The 14,938-nt window shown below is 38.0% G+C and overlaps 2 protein-coding genes across 7 annotated transcripts in view; both read left to right on the top strand.

The window, feature by feature from the left end:
• Nucleotides 1-2,067: 2,067 nt before the first annotated feature.
• Nucleotides 2,068-5,170, top strand: rpl32 (ribosomal protein L32). The gene is made up of 4 exons (XM_014016662.1): nucleotides 2,068-2,173; nucleotides 2,742-2,842; nucleotides 2,931-3,112; nucleotides 5,005-5,170. Exons 2-4 carry the CDS (start codon nucleotides 2,747-2,749, stop codon nucleotides 5,132-5,134), a joined length of 408 nt encoding a protein of 135 aa, XP_013872116.1. The 5' UTR covers nucleotides 2,068-2,173; nucleotides 2,742-2,746; the 3' UTR covers nucleotides 5,135-5,170.
• Nucleotides 5,171-5,894: 724 nt separating this feature from the next.
• LOC106523229 (glutamate receptor-interacting protein 2) overlaps nucleotides 5,895-14,938 on the top strand; it is a 47,860-nt gene continuing 38,816 nt past the window's right edge. For 2 of the 6 annotated variants that reach the window (XM_014016611.1, XM_014016603.1), the window contains exons 1-2: nucleotides 5,898-6,480; nucleotides 14,661-14,735. In XM_014016611.1, coding sequence (XP_013872065.1) covers nucleotides 6,303-6,480; nucleotides 14,661-14,735 — 253 coding nt within the window. In that variant the 5' untranslated portion in view covers nucleotides 5,898-6,302. Of the gene's footprint in view, nucleotides 6,481-8,455; nucleotides 8,906-14,660; nucleotides 14,736-14,938 lie in introns of those variants that run through there. The other 4 variants (XM_014016626.1, XM_014016642.1, XM_014016619.1 and 1 more) reach the window with 4 other exon arrangements.

Below are 14,938 nucleotides of genomic sequence, written 5' to 3'. Positions count from 1 at the left end.
ATTAATTACTTAGTTTAAATAATAAATATTTAAACTAAAGGGAAATAAATAAAAATAAAACAATGATAATGAAATTAAAATGGGTTTAAATCAGATTAAATTCATTTTTAATGTTTTATCAATTGGAAGAGATTTTGTGAAACAACATTTGTGTTTATAAAATTTAGCAAACAATGTGATATTATTTGTCAAATATTCATTTTTAAATTGATATTCCATATCTAATCTTTCCAGTAAAAGGGACTTATTAGGAGAGACTTGGAGATTAACCAGTTGTGTACTTATTTCCAAAATCTATGTGAAATCTCACATTCAAAAAACAAATGTTCAGCTGATTCCACTGATGAGTTACTGAGGAGTATTTTTCATGTAAATTTTAAAGTGAACTTCTGAAACATTGGAAATTTCAAAAAAATTGTTCTAACTGATCAAATCTCTTGTTTGTTGAAATGTTTTAAATAAATTGTTCTCTTAGAGCAGGGCTCCTCAAACCTTTTGGGACTGGGGACCCCTTACAAAGGTCAAAAATATCCAGGAACCCCCTCATCAACCCCAGGTGTGATGACATCATTCATTTAGAAATGCATAATAAGTTACTGTTATTTTAACCCCTAAATGCCACGGGAGTATAATTATTTGTTTGGTTTAGTTTGTTTGTTTTATTAGTTCATTATTTCTCATATGCATTTTTCAAAATAAAAACCAAATTAACATTTTATTGAAATTTTTTGAGGACCCCCAAGACTCGGCTCGTGGACCCCTGGGGGTCCTGGGACCCCAGTTTGAGAACCTCTGCTTTTAGAGGATCCAGGATACATTTTGTTAATATTTTTTTCTCAAAATTAGGTGATTACATTTTTTGTCTACAAAAGTTAAGTCATTGATAATTATTTTATGCAATCACAGGATTAGAGTTGAATCTAAATTATTTCTGACTATATTAATCATTGCAATTGGAATATTTTCAACCAATTTCTGTAATCCTCAGGGGTGCAAACTATTTTATATTTAATACTAAATTCCTCATATTTTAATAAATCGCCTTTATCATTGATCAAATGAATAAAGGCCCAGATTTGTTTTTCCATGATCCATCCTTCCATGAATTGTGATTTTCTTCTTCTGCGGTCTGCATTTTAATTACAGACTTCACATGCAGCAATGAATACACTTCACTGAATTTGTAAAAATTCAGACTTCGCGGAGGGGTGGAAATAGTACCCAAAATGGGCGGAGCAAAGGGCGGATGTGGAAAATGTGGGACACACACAAACCCTTCAACATGAACGCGCACTTGAAGTGCACAAGGGCAGAATGAGGGTGGGAGTGTGGGTATTGGGACAAGGCCTAATTGTTCATTTAAATGCATTTTACCATAAAGAGAAGTCACAGCTTCTTCCCGCGAGACCTGAAACGAAAGTAACATATTTTGTGTAATCTCTTATTGTCTGTAGTTCCACATGGTCAAGAGTTACAGTGATTCTCAGCTAGACCTTTTACTCATTTTTAAATCAATGTAAGTAAAAATGACTGACATAAAGCCTTTTTTGTATGGACTATTTAATATGCATGTTAGAGCTGGAGTTGTCGGATGGTAAATATTATTCTAGTGGATTAGAATTTATGAAAATTCACAAAACAATAACAGTATGTTTACCATTTTTAAATCAGTTTGCAAACAATTATATTAAAACAGTTTGATACATAAAGTTCATGCATGCAAGACAGACTAACAGGTTATAGTCAGTAACCTAAACAAAACCGCATCATATATATTTTCTTGCATTTCAAAGTCATATGTCACCATATTTTTAGAGCAAATGTATGAGAAAAAAAAACAATAAAAATGTATAATGACGAGAATTAAAAAGTGTGTAAAATATAACAAATCATTACACTCATACACAAAACGTGTTCAGAAATTGGGGTTAAACCACATAGATTAGAAATACGTGACGTTAAACAGTATAAAAATGGAAACTGACTCCTATGTTAATATAATAAACAGTTTTAGGTCGAAAATTACGTTCTAAGAGAGAATTCAACTTGCGCTGTGGTGGAGTTAGTTGTAGCTTGGTTAAAATACAATACCCATAATGCATTGCTGCTTTCGCGGAAGTCCTTTTCTTCCTTTCCGCCGTTGCTGAAGTCCCTTTTGGATTTACATCGGCGGGTGAGTTGAGATAATCTAACCTAATCTGCGTGAATTTCATCATTATCCGACTGTCCCGACATAGTTTATCGTGCATGAGGGTTTATTTTATATGTTGGCAATAATATTATACATGTTGCCATAAATATATAGTGGAAGAGCGGAGTGCACTTGTAGCGGCTAACCCGGCTAGCAGTGTTGTAACGTTTTATTGAAGGCCTGCTGTGTGACTTGACTAACAGAAAGTGATTGTGTAGAAAATACCATAGCAATGAATTTCTTTCTTTTTTTAAATAATATGTATCTTCTGTTTAATTCAAACTGTTTAAGCTGAATAGACGCGATTGTAGCATGGCATCATGCTACATAGACACAGGTGCTAGCCTGCTAATGTCGTCAACACGTTCACTCTGAAGATCTTTCTGTTATAGGAGTTTATTAGTCTTAGTTGTATGTTAGGTGCGTTGTCTGTGCACCTATTCTACATGCTATTGCTATTGACAAGATTTGAGCTTGTACCCTGAAAAGTCACATATTTGTCTGTGTATTGTAACATGTAGCAATTCATTTTGTTTTTTTTTCCCCTCAGTCAAAATGCCGACCCTCAGACCCTTAACGAAGCCCAAGATCGTAAAAAAACGAACCAAGAAGTTCATCCGCCATCAATCTGATAGATATGTTAAGATTAGGGTAAGTGGGTTATTGTGAATAGTTTAGGACTTTGTATCGTAGCTGTTGCTAACGAAACAAATTAATTGTGTTTTGCTTCTGCTGACAGCAAAACTGGCGGAAACCCAGAGGTATTGACAACAGGGTCCGCAGGAGGTTCAAGGGTCAGATGCTGATGCCCAGCATCGGTTATGGTAGCAACAAGAAGACCAAGTTCATGCTGCCATCTGGTTTCAAAAAGTTCCTGGTGCACAATGTGAAGGAGCTGGAGGTCCTGATGATGAGTAACAAGTAAGTTGGAAATGCTCGTGTGTAAGGTGTAGACATACAGCTGAGGATGTTGACAGAATTTTTAGTAAGGTTTAACAAGAAGTAGAACAAAATGTACACACTTATTGAGAGATTTTTATTTGCATTGTAAATTAAATGTTTTTTTTTTTTTTAGTTATTACAAATCAGCTTTATAGTTGAACCTTTAAATAGTTGCATAAAATGTTTTGTAATTTGAGCAACTGGTTGGGTATATTTAATTTATTTAAAATGTTGCAGCACCTTTGCTTGACAAAGAAAACTTGTCAGTAATTGTTTCAAAACAATAAATATTAAAAGTTTTTAAAATTAGCTTTTAAAGTACAAGTTAATTATTTTGTTTTGTGCTGAATAAATAGGTAAAGTATTGCAACAATTATGAAGAAMTAGTAACAATTATTTCTTCATAAAACATATCTGTGCACTTAAAGACACACACACGCACTAAATTTAAACTGAAAAAGTAAAATTTTTGCTCACATATTCATTTTGAATGGTGTGCTCAATCTTTTTCATCATTAAATGTTAAAATTTAATGCGGTTCCATTGAAACCAAGTGACAGTATTTTTTTTTAATAAAACTGTAATAATTGTTCTGAAAGGTCAGTGAAACCAGAAAAGAATTGTTACATACACAACTTAAAATCTTCAGTTCAAAAGTGTGAAATTAAAGCACCACATGCGTCACAGAATTAATATGCTGCTGGATTGTGACGGTCAAGGTTTTGGTCCGTTTGTTGCTTCACTTTTTTTACAACTGTGATGTGAAGTGAGCAGATAATGCGTACATCAGATATGAGCGACAGTCACAACATCCTCTTCAGTTCAGTTAAACTAAACACTTTAAACTTTCTTCCCCAAATAAAACTAAAATATTGATGTAACCAGTTTTTATGATTGCATCTAAATGTTTGTCTCCACTTAACTGTTTTTAAACTAATGCTGAAAAGTGTTACATTTCCAGTTTCTAGGGTGCTTGGTAATTTTCACAGCACACATGGTTCATAAAATTTTACTAAAATGCTAAGTGAAGGCCAAACATTGGCCACATTTTTGATTCCTTCAGTACAACGTCTGGAAGGTCACACAAGTAAAGACCATAGGAGCATTTACGTGTTACAAATAACTGTTTTCTCTCTGTCTTAATGTTGCCTTCCACTCACACTGCAGTGTGAAGACATCCAAATATGAATATAATATCAAAAAAAACTATTTTGAAGAACTGATCAGAAAAAACAAAGTGAAAGTCCTCTGAAAGTGTGGATGTCAGCTGTTATAGAAGTACTTCATGTGGTTCTCATTTCACTGGTTAATGTGTACCTAAATCAAACGTTTTTAAGCAAAATTTGTGACCCGAAGCCAACAACAATGTGCCTTTGTTTACCTACAAAAACTTACACCGTGACAAAAAATAAGTCCAATGTTAAACTTACTGGCAACGTTTGTTCGCCTACACAGACTCAACCAAGTAAGTCATGTTACTCAAGCTTCCACACAAACTCCAGCTGATGTTTATATTGAGTGTGAACCTGCAATTCAGAAGCATTCAATATATCTGGAAAACTGAGTAAACTCTTAAAATAACTACACTTGTTATAATTCGGGATAAACTTTTTATGTCTGATTCCATACTTTTCGATGAGAACCTTTTGAACGAAGTGAAGCTGCAGAAACGAGTAGCATGTAGGGACCGAATAACAGAAGAAAATGCCATTTCTTCACCATGTCTTGGTGAAGAATTTAAAGTAATCCATGTTTCTTAAGACTTAATTGAAGAGAAGTTGGGGTTCAGAATTGATTTTTAACCAGATTTTTATTTTAATTGACATTTCAGCTATGACTTGTCCTCATACTGAACATCATTCTGTCTGCAGGACTCACTGTGCTGAAATCGCCCACAACGTCTCCTCCAAGAACAGGAAGCTGATTGTGGAGAGAGCAGCTCAACTGGCAATCAAGGTCACCAACCCCAACGCCAGGCTCAGGAGTGAAGAGAAYGAATAAACTCCTTATTTACAATAAACTCTTTAAAAATAGAAACTGACTACTGATTGTTTTATTTATTTATTTCTTTTAAATTCCCAGTTTGCTTCATTGCTTCAGTTTGTTTCACAAGTTAGCTTTTTTATTTTATAAAACAAAATAAGACCTGAAACTTTAGTTTGTTGAATGAAACTGATACTTGATTTGAAATGTTTATTTTTAAAGCTTATCCTCTAATGTTGACACATTTGTGAACTTTAAAAAAAATTCGTAAGATTGAAGTCACAAAAGATAAAAAAAATTCATAAGATTGAAGTCACAAAAGACTTAAAATATCTGAATTGTTAGGTATGTAGCTGGGTTTCAGCACAACTTAAAAAACATAACCCAAGTTTTACCTGTTTTTACAGAAACTCGTACTAATTGTTGCATTTTTTAAAAAATCACAAGATTTAAAGTCACAAAAGACTTAAAATATCTGAATTATTAGGGATGCAGCTGGGTTTCAGCACAACTTTAGAAATATAACTAAAGTTTTACCTGTTTTTACAGAAACTCGTACTAATTGTTGCATTTTGTAACAAGCTTTTGAAGTTRTAACATTAACCCTCATAAAACATACTAACCAGACTTGCTGTTGAATTGCCTCTTCAGACAGCTCGGTCATTTTGAGATAAAATGATCAGCTTTTATTGTCTGGTTTGCACCACAGTTAAATCCCCAGTAGGCATTGTTCAATAACARCTAAACATGTAGTCATTACACAGTCTTGAATTGGCTCTCAGAACGTATATTGGTTTACAATGTGCAGCACAGACTCCCTGCAGAAAAGGTTTCCGTTGCATTCTGGCAGACAGGCTGTGCCCTGCAGTCCTGAGTCCTCTGCCATCTGTTCCTGCTACATTGCCATCACCAGAGAAGCAAAAACACRACATTCATCAGACAGTCAGCTTGTGGCTGCTTGGATTAGAAACAAGTGACCAATAATGGGTGGAAAACAAAAGCAGTGCTGGATCTGAACATGACAGTTTGAGGACCTGCACTTGTTAATAGGGGGCCTGGTAGACTCACCTGATGGAACWGGACGGTCTGCAGAGAGAAGGGAGGAGAACAGCAGGACAGATAGGARGGTGAAAGCGCCAGGACAAGGACAAAATCGATTTTTTATTTCTTTTCCACAGGACAGMAAATGAACATGTTGCTGAAGGTAGCATTTGGGAAAGGACGTCTCGCCTCCAAACAGCTTTCGTTCACCTTTCCACAGACAGATCCTGAGAGGAAAGGCAGCTGGTCTGCTGGAGGGAAGAGGAAGATGTTCTCTTTTTCTCTCAGATGTCAACTGGGCATCATCAGAGGGAGAACCAAAGGTAAAACCTACAGGAATATATATACATATATATATATATATATATATGATATATATATATATGCAACACAAGGCCATTCGCTTTATCAAACCCAAAAACTGAACAAATGCATGCATGCTTTATTTTTTTCCTTACTCTTGAGTGATGTAAATGTTTTTCCTCACACTTTCTCCTGCAGCTGGAACTGATCACCAGAAGATGGCAGTGTGATCAGTTTCTCCCAAGGAGGTTATATAGAACAAAAAGTGTTCTTATTCAAGTCTATGGTTTCTCAATAGTTTGAGTTGAATATACAGAAATATTGACTAATTTTAGAAGACCTATCAAAAAGTAAAGTGCTTTTTACTTGATGTGTATTATTTGTTTTGTTTCTCATTATTTGCCAGCCTGTTCCCTGAAGGTTTTTATAAATAGTCCACGCTGCCTCATCTCCCAGATCTCTAGATTTCTGCTGGAAATTAATTAGTCTCGCTCCAAAACGCTACTCTCACACAATCTGCAAACGAAGTATTAGGGACAAACGTCTCCGAGGAAATTATCTAAGCCAGGGTGTATTGTGTCCAATGGAACGTCTGACTAATTACGCTGCATGCAACAGCGAGTAAAAACACGGAAGTTGCGATCACTTCAGTTCTCTGTTATCTAGATTTGTTCTTGTGTTTTTTTTATATACGTATTTATCTGCATTTAAAGTCTTAATGAGGACATCATCTGCAGTGAAGCAGATGAGGTTTCAGAGAGGGGCCGTCTGTGGGGGTCATGAAGTGCAGGCGCTGACGCCCATGTTGACAAATGGTCGCAGTTGCAGCAGTGAGCGCCTCTGTGTTTAGGTTAAAGGATGCCAGAGGTTTGAGGAYTACAGAACATCTCCTAATACACTTGCTTTCTCCCCTACAAAGAAGTGTGTTCAGATTTTAGTGTTTTTGCCTTCTTTATCATCAGAAGACAAAAGGCAATATTATAATTTTTTTCTTGTGTGTTCATCTGTATCCTTAGCAAAACTCCAATTTATTTCATCAGCCTTATTTAACCAGACAAATACAGATCACAGATCTCTTTTGGGCCTGAAGTCAAGCTAACATGCGTGTTTTAGTTTGTGCAAAGAAAAAAAAAACACAAGCACGAGCAATATACAAATACCCCGGGTCTGTCTTACCCTGTTTTCTGTTTGGCATCAGTGCTAACCACTGATCCATCGTGCCTCCATGCGCTCCATGAACTACTGAATATATTTTATTGAAGCAATCAGAAAGTAATCACAGGATGGACATTCGGAATCAATTCATGATGGCTGCCACAGCTAACAGACCTCAGCCAGCACAAAAATGACTCCAGCTCAGTCCGTTCTACAAACACTRAGCTAAAGTTTAGTGTGGTAGTAGCTGCGGGTAATCCCCATCACATACTCCAAGATCGTGCAAAGTGTCTTTTACAAGGTTTGACCCTTGTCAAAATAAGCTAATTTTAGTTTAATGCTCTGGCATGAAAGGTGGCGTGCGATGTGCATACCCCCACCCCCCCAAGGTTTCAGACTTTCAGTTGCCTGTCTGAATCTGTCACCTGTGGTGAGCAGCAGAAAGACACACAGGCAGCTGTTCTTCAAAGGCATTTTGAATATGCATTTTTCCATCATGTCGTGTGTGTGTGTGTGTGTGAGAGAGTGAGAAAGACAAAAGCATGTGGAACCAAGCTGTGGAACATGGCTGCAGTCTGTATGTGTGAAAAACGTGACACAGAGTCTGACAGCGAGTGTGCAGGTGGTGTTAATTGTGCCGACAGTTCAGTGTGTGGGGCGTGTGCTGTTTTGTCGTGTCTAATCTCAGTGTGTGAGCTGTGTGGATGTGTGAGTGGGGTGGGTGCGTTCGGGGATGTGGTGGGGATGAAGTGCGAGTTTGTGTGCAGATGGGAGTGAGGGAGTGACTTTTCTGTGTCTGTGTGAGTGAGTGAGTGAGTGAGTGAGTGAGTGAGCCCCTCTGGCTGAGACGAAGAGAGCATGAGCAAACAGAGAGAGAGAGAGAGAGAGAGAGAGAGAAGGGGAGATGTGTGAGCTCACGTGAGTGAGGGGAAAAAAATTCTCCTAAACACACAAACGATTTGTGAGGATCGCTCAGAAACGAGGGCCACTTTGAGATGCAGAGCATCCTTCTTCATGCTTTGGATTTTGTACAAGAGCTCCTAAATTTGCGATCCACAGCTCCAGCATGCTTCACGAACAGGRCGGGAGAAAGATGCCCGGGAATGTTGGAGTGAAGAAACAAGAGGTGATTTTCTAACTCCTATGTCAGAGCCTGAGACCTGCTTCTCTTGGGTCCTTCCTCCTCAGGTGGAACCTCAACTTTCCCTGCACACCAACCCAGCTTCCAGAGAGCTGACTGAAGTCCAGCCATGCTGTGTGGTCTGAGGAGAGACACCAAGAACAGCATTGGTAAGAGCATTCCCCCTCCCCCGAATGTGATCCTTAAAAAAAGAGAGATGCCTAATTTTGAAACAAATGCTCCTCTCAGACTCAGCACAACTCTGTCTTTGCCCTGAACGAATGTCTGCACGCCTAATGGATCTGATAGACCGAAAAAGATTTAAACATGAGTGGACTCGACCACCAGCCCTGCAATGTGTAATTGGGGCAGATATAGTAACTGGATCTGGAAGCGCTCATTTGCTAAATAAAGTTTTCCATCTGAAAATAGCCTTCTGGTTTTGCTGTCATCTCTGCCCCCACATTTAACCTAAATTCTGATTGGATGTGAAAGGAATGTCATTACAGAGCCCTGATTTAAAAAGAGAAGTTAATTACCTCTGTTTATTTACACGAGATGGGAGGATTTACACCCCCCCCACCCCCACCCCCCACCCAACCATCATTTGAATATGACACAGAGCCTGTCGCTCCCCTCCCTTATTGCAGAGAAACTCATTTATTTTCAAGCATTAGTCCTTCCATTGTTGGGGTTGTTTATGATCATCCTGACCTCGGCTCTTCGGGGTGAGTGATGGTTATTTTAAGCTGGAGGAGGATGGCTGCCAGATAGCTTGATGGTACAGTAGTGTTCGGTCACGTGCGCTCCATTGGGCCTGTGTAACCCAGAGCTAATGTTGCCTTTTGACAGAGATGACAGCTGCTGGACTGTCAGGGCCCCCGGGAGCGAGCGTGGTTACAAAGCTTTTGCCTCGTCTATCGTGTTTGTGATGTGTCATTCATTTTGTGTGTGTGTGTGTGTGTGTGTGTGTGTGTGTGTGTGTGTGTGTGTGTGTGTGTGTGTGTGTGTGTGTGTGTGTGTGTTCATGCTTCAAAGCTGCTGGACGCTCTGTGCAGAGAATGTAAAATATATCATCATGAGTGTGTACGTTCATCATGTGAGTTGGAGGCTGACTCATGCAGCCAAGGTTGGATTTTTCTTCTTCGCTCTCTGGATCTTGGTGCTGCCCAAAGATTTCAGGTCAGAGAAGGTATGACGAAGGATCCATACCTCTCAGCTGTCCAAAGGCTTCACTTCAGTTGGACAGATGTGGGGAGTCAGTGCAGACAGGGATAAAGGAGGGAGCTGGATGTCCCACTGGCTTCTGAGTCGTTGTGTCAAGTCTTTGTAAATCAACACAAATAACCTGTTTTATGGAAACGTAAATAAGCATTTTATATTGCGCACTGATAAACTCTCAGATCTAATATCGTCAAGTTATTTACTGTGCTTCTCTACTTGAAAGGTATAGACATCCACACACAGTTATTCCCACAGGATTCCACTCAATGGCCAACCAATCCTGATTAGCTTCTAAACTCATGGCTATCTTCAAAATCTGTCTCTTAATACCTTTTGATGCCATAAATACACAAAAACACACATACTATTTTTAATGAGCCAGTATTATCAAAAAAAGTTTGCATTAAACATTTAGCAAAAGCAATCAAACTCTCAAACAATTGTTGTAAACCAAGCAATTCATGACAAAAGTCACTGATCAGAAATGTTTGGGCCACACCATCCGAAGTATTTATGCCGTGTTCCAGTTGTACTCTGAGGTCGGAATTTTGGACTTCCGAGTCGGAAATTTAAAGTGGAACGCCCCTTACTGCCGTGCAACACAATTCCCGACCACGTTCGTTGTCATCATTTCAACATGGCTGCTCCTCTCATCAACAGAGTGAAACTTTACTTTTACAGTTGTTAACAGTGTTGTTTACTTAACATTAAGTCAGTCATACTTGTAGTACTTTATAGGGATAATTAGGCGATATGTTTGTATGCTCAAAATGCAGCATAGAGTGCTATAGTATAGTAAGTGTTGTACAATTCCGTCAGAGCAAGAAACAGATTTTTTTTGTAATGTAACAAATTGGAAACTGGAATGCTGTCAACCCAGAACTGATGCCAGTCCAACTTCTCAGTTTTGAGTTTTCGTTGTCCCAGCAGGAATTGAATTTGAATTGCTCAAATTGAATCTGAATGTGCATAATTTGAAATTGAATGCATTGGTTTGAAAAAGAATTTTACTAAATTGAAACTGAATTTAAAGTTTTATATCTGAATTCATTTGCTTTGAAACAGTATTTTTGTTTATTAAAAATTCAGTTTGACTACTTTCACTTTCAGTTCCATAATTCAATTTCAGTTCTGAAATTTAGATTTTTGTCACACATCCTGGTCCTATAGAAAGCCAGCCAGAGTAATCAAACACAGATTCACAGATTTAAGTTTTACTTCGGTGAAGCTTCTCTTCTGTACTGTAACAGAGTTGATGCAATCCACCTTAAAAATGACAAAAACAGACAGTTATTTTATTGAAGGGATTAATTTTACCTTTAGCAAATGTTACTTTGTTGCTTCTGAAATGGTGCTACAGTTAATGCAATCACGTTGCATTAACTGTAGCACCATTTAAGAAGCAACAAAGTCCAGAGTAGTATTGTTGCAAAAGTTTGCTTCTTTACCAGTAGAATATCTGGTATCTTGAAATGTCTCGCAGTTTTGCAGATTCTCCCATTTGGTTGGTATTTTCCACAGATTCAAGTGTTGTGCATCAACTTCCTAGTCCCTGTGTCATCAGGTTATTGCAAAATGGTTCCTATGCTCTTACTGCCAAGCTTGACTTGACAAATGTATTAATGATGTTTTCACCTTTAATCATTTGCTGATACACCAAACATGTTAGAGCATAAGGATCATCAAAATGTGAGGCAATGCACCCATTGTGATGTAAAATTCACTTGAACAAACTTATACCTGTCAAATTGACGAGTTACAAATATTTCTTTCTGTTTGCTAAATTTAATTAGCAAACATATTAAATTTGATAGTTTCATTGAAATTAATTCTGTATTTTATGAGCTGAACCTGTGTAGGTATGGCTGGAGACACAGTAGTTAATCTCCTAATGTATGCAGATGATAAAGTTGTGTTTAACCCAAGTTCAGCCAGTCTCCAACAACTCCTTAGTGTGTTCAATTTAGGGTAATCAACATGATATCAAATATAATTCCACAAAAACTGTAATCATGTTCTGTCAAACTAAAGAGGACAAATATGTCCTTTCTTAAAAGTAAGTTGCTTGGCGATATAGTGTATCAAATGAAGTTAAATATCTTATATCCTGATGGATGATGAGGACATTTACCATCAGTGCCATATGTTATATACACAAGTGAATGCACTATCTCAAAAATTTGGATTTTGTTCTGGTGAAAGAAAACACAACTTGCTTTGATCATATGTACCACACTGTACATGGCTCACTGTACACGGCTCACTTAGGGTGGAATTATATAAAAAAGCCAACCTTCGGAGACTACAAGTGGCTTCTAATGATGCACTAAAACTTTTATCAAAGAAGCCCTGATGGACTAGTACCAGTTAACTGTTTGTGTATGCTGGGGTTAGTACATTGAAGGCTATTTTAAGAACTATTATGTACTGTACACATTTTCTGTCTGATAATGTCTGATAATGGAGTCATCTTAATACTGACTAATGCTGTATATAGAGCCATGCATTACACATCTCAGCTTTGGAAACACGATTKTGTCCTGAAAGGATAGGGTTGCATAGTAAAGTGTCTTTTTCTTTTCTTTTTTCTTTTGGTCTGGATTTTCATGTATTATGGATCAAGAATCCACAAAGTACATCATCATCATCATCATCATCATGGAATATTTTGCAAATAGACAAAGCTGACTCCAAGAGTTAATGTCAAAGTTTTAAAATAAAGATTTAGCACAATTATTTGGCAATTAAATTATGCATTAGAGATGTGTTTCAGCTACTACCACATCAAATTGTAAAAATTAACAAAATTACAGCCATTTTGCATTATTGTGCTAACAGAGAGAGAAGCAAACACAAAAATACAATATTTCCCCCTTTAGCCTTCCAGTTGTGCATGATACAAAAAAATCCTACCGTGGAAAAAAAAAACATTTTTTAGACCTCTAATAGTTACCTCAATGATTTTCTTTTTCCACAACAACGTGGAGACCTGCAACAACTAAACAAAAGGAGTTTTGAGCCATTCTGTGTTTGAAAAGAAAAGCTGTAACTTTTTCTGTTGTATAAAGACAACATGTAGCAGCTTTTCTTCTAAGTTTCATGTGCTGTTTAATCACTGCACCAGACACCTGAAAGGATAATCCACAGTGGACAGGATTAAAGAAGTGCCAAGTCAGTTTCCTCATCACTGTGATGGCAGATATGGCTGCATGGCTGCATGGCTGCAGTCAGGTTTCAGATGGCTCTGCTAATCTGTGGACACTGTYATTTACTCACAGGGTGACGAAATAAGAAAAAAAAGAAGAAAGACTTTGGTGCAGAGCAGCTAAAACATTTTCCTGCTCTCTTAGCTGCTGTAAATGACATGAAAATGCAGACCCCCCCCCCCCCACACACACACACACATCCATACACAGTCCATTAACTGCACACTGTTCCCATGATTAAATGAGTCCATGTTAACTTTACATTAAATGAAAGACCTTCCCTGTAAAAAAAAAAAAAGATTCTGTTTAAAACTCATCAACTAACCTGCATCACACCACAGCTGCATTTGAAATTCAATTCAGTTCAATTCAATGCAATGAATACGGTGACTGATCCCCAACACTTATTTTGATTACAGATTAAATTAAACAAGGTCGCTCAGAATTTTCTTTTTAAGTATTCAGGTTCAACTCTGTCTGCCTGTTAGCAAAATATCACCTGAATCGCTGCATGGATTTTAATGAAGCTTTCAAGAAGTAATCATATGATGTACAGGAGTTAGACAATGAAACTGAAACACCTGGTTTTAGACCATAACATCCCTTTCAGACAGCTTCCTCTTGCGTCCACAGTTAATCCTGTTGGATGTGGTTGGTCCTTCTTGGTGGTATGCTGACATTACCCTGGATACTGTGGCTCTTGAAACATCACAAAGACTTGCTGTCTTGGTCACAGATGCACCAGCAAGACGTGCACCAACAATTTGTCCTCTTTTGAACTCTGGTATGTCACCCATAATGTTGTGTGCATTGCAATATTTTGAGCCAAACTGTGCTCTTACCCTGCTAAATGAACCTTCACACTCTGCTCTTACTGGTGCAATGTGTAATTAATGAAGACTGGCCACCAGGCTGGTCCAATTTAGCCATGAAACCTCCCACACTAAAATGACAGGTGTTTCAGTTTCATTGTCTAACCCCTGTACATCTACCACTGAATAACTTACAGAACCATCCCAGTTTAAGATGGCTGCCAAAGCTAATCAACCTTAGAAAAAACAAACACGGCCATAACACAGCCAGTTTAGCAAATGTTGAGTTAAAATTCAGTGTGGTGGTAGATGAGGCTCATTTCCAACACTGACTGTTAGCGTGAACAGATGGTAAAAGATCTTGATATATTGCATGCGATTGCACAAAAACTATTTTTTTAAAGATTCAAGCAAAACAGCCAGCATTCTGTCCTTTCTCATCATAGAATCATCTTAAGACCTGCGCATGAAAGTCAGGGAGCAATAAGCATTCCTCCAATGTATGCATGCCTTTTAGTTTTTCCCTGATGAATGACGTGGCTGTCGGTTCAGCGTTGCTCTGCCTCGCCCAGGTTGAAGTTCAAACCACTGAGGTGCCATGGATGGGCAGTCATGTTTATGTTTTTGTACCTCATCTGCTGCAGCGTTTACATAAAGCTGTCACCTCTCTGCTGCCTCCTCAGATGAAGGGCCGTACTCAAAGGGGAGCAAAGAAGCAACTGACCAATCACATCCGTCCCGTGGATGCAGCCTTTCAGGTACAATACAATCATTTTATCTGTGACCGTGTTTGTGTTTGTTCACAACTTCATTCTGTCTTGTTGCCCATCTGAGTCACACTACCGTCTGCCTTTCACCTGGCTCCTTACAAAGATTAAGATCCTGCTTGTCTTGATTCGAGAGTTTTCGTCCGTGTGTGTGTGTGTGTGTGTGTGTGTGTGTGTGTGTGTGTGTGTGTGTG

This window comes from Austrofundulus limnaeus, unplaced genomic scaffold (genome assembly GCF_001266775.1).
Source record: "Austrofundulus limnaeus strain Quisiro unplaced genomic scaffold, Austrofundulus_limnaeus-1.0 Scaffold3, whole genome shotgun sequence".
Classification (NCBI taxonomy): Eukaryota; Metazoa; Chordata; class Actinopteri; order Cyprinodontiformes; family Rivulidae; genus Austrofundulus; species Austrofundulus limnaeus.
This window is presented reverse-complemented; position numbering and strand designations above follow the sequence as displayed.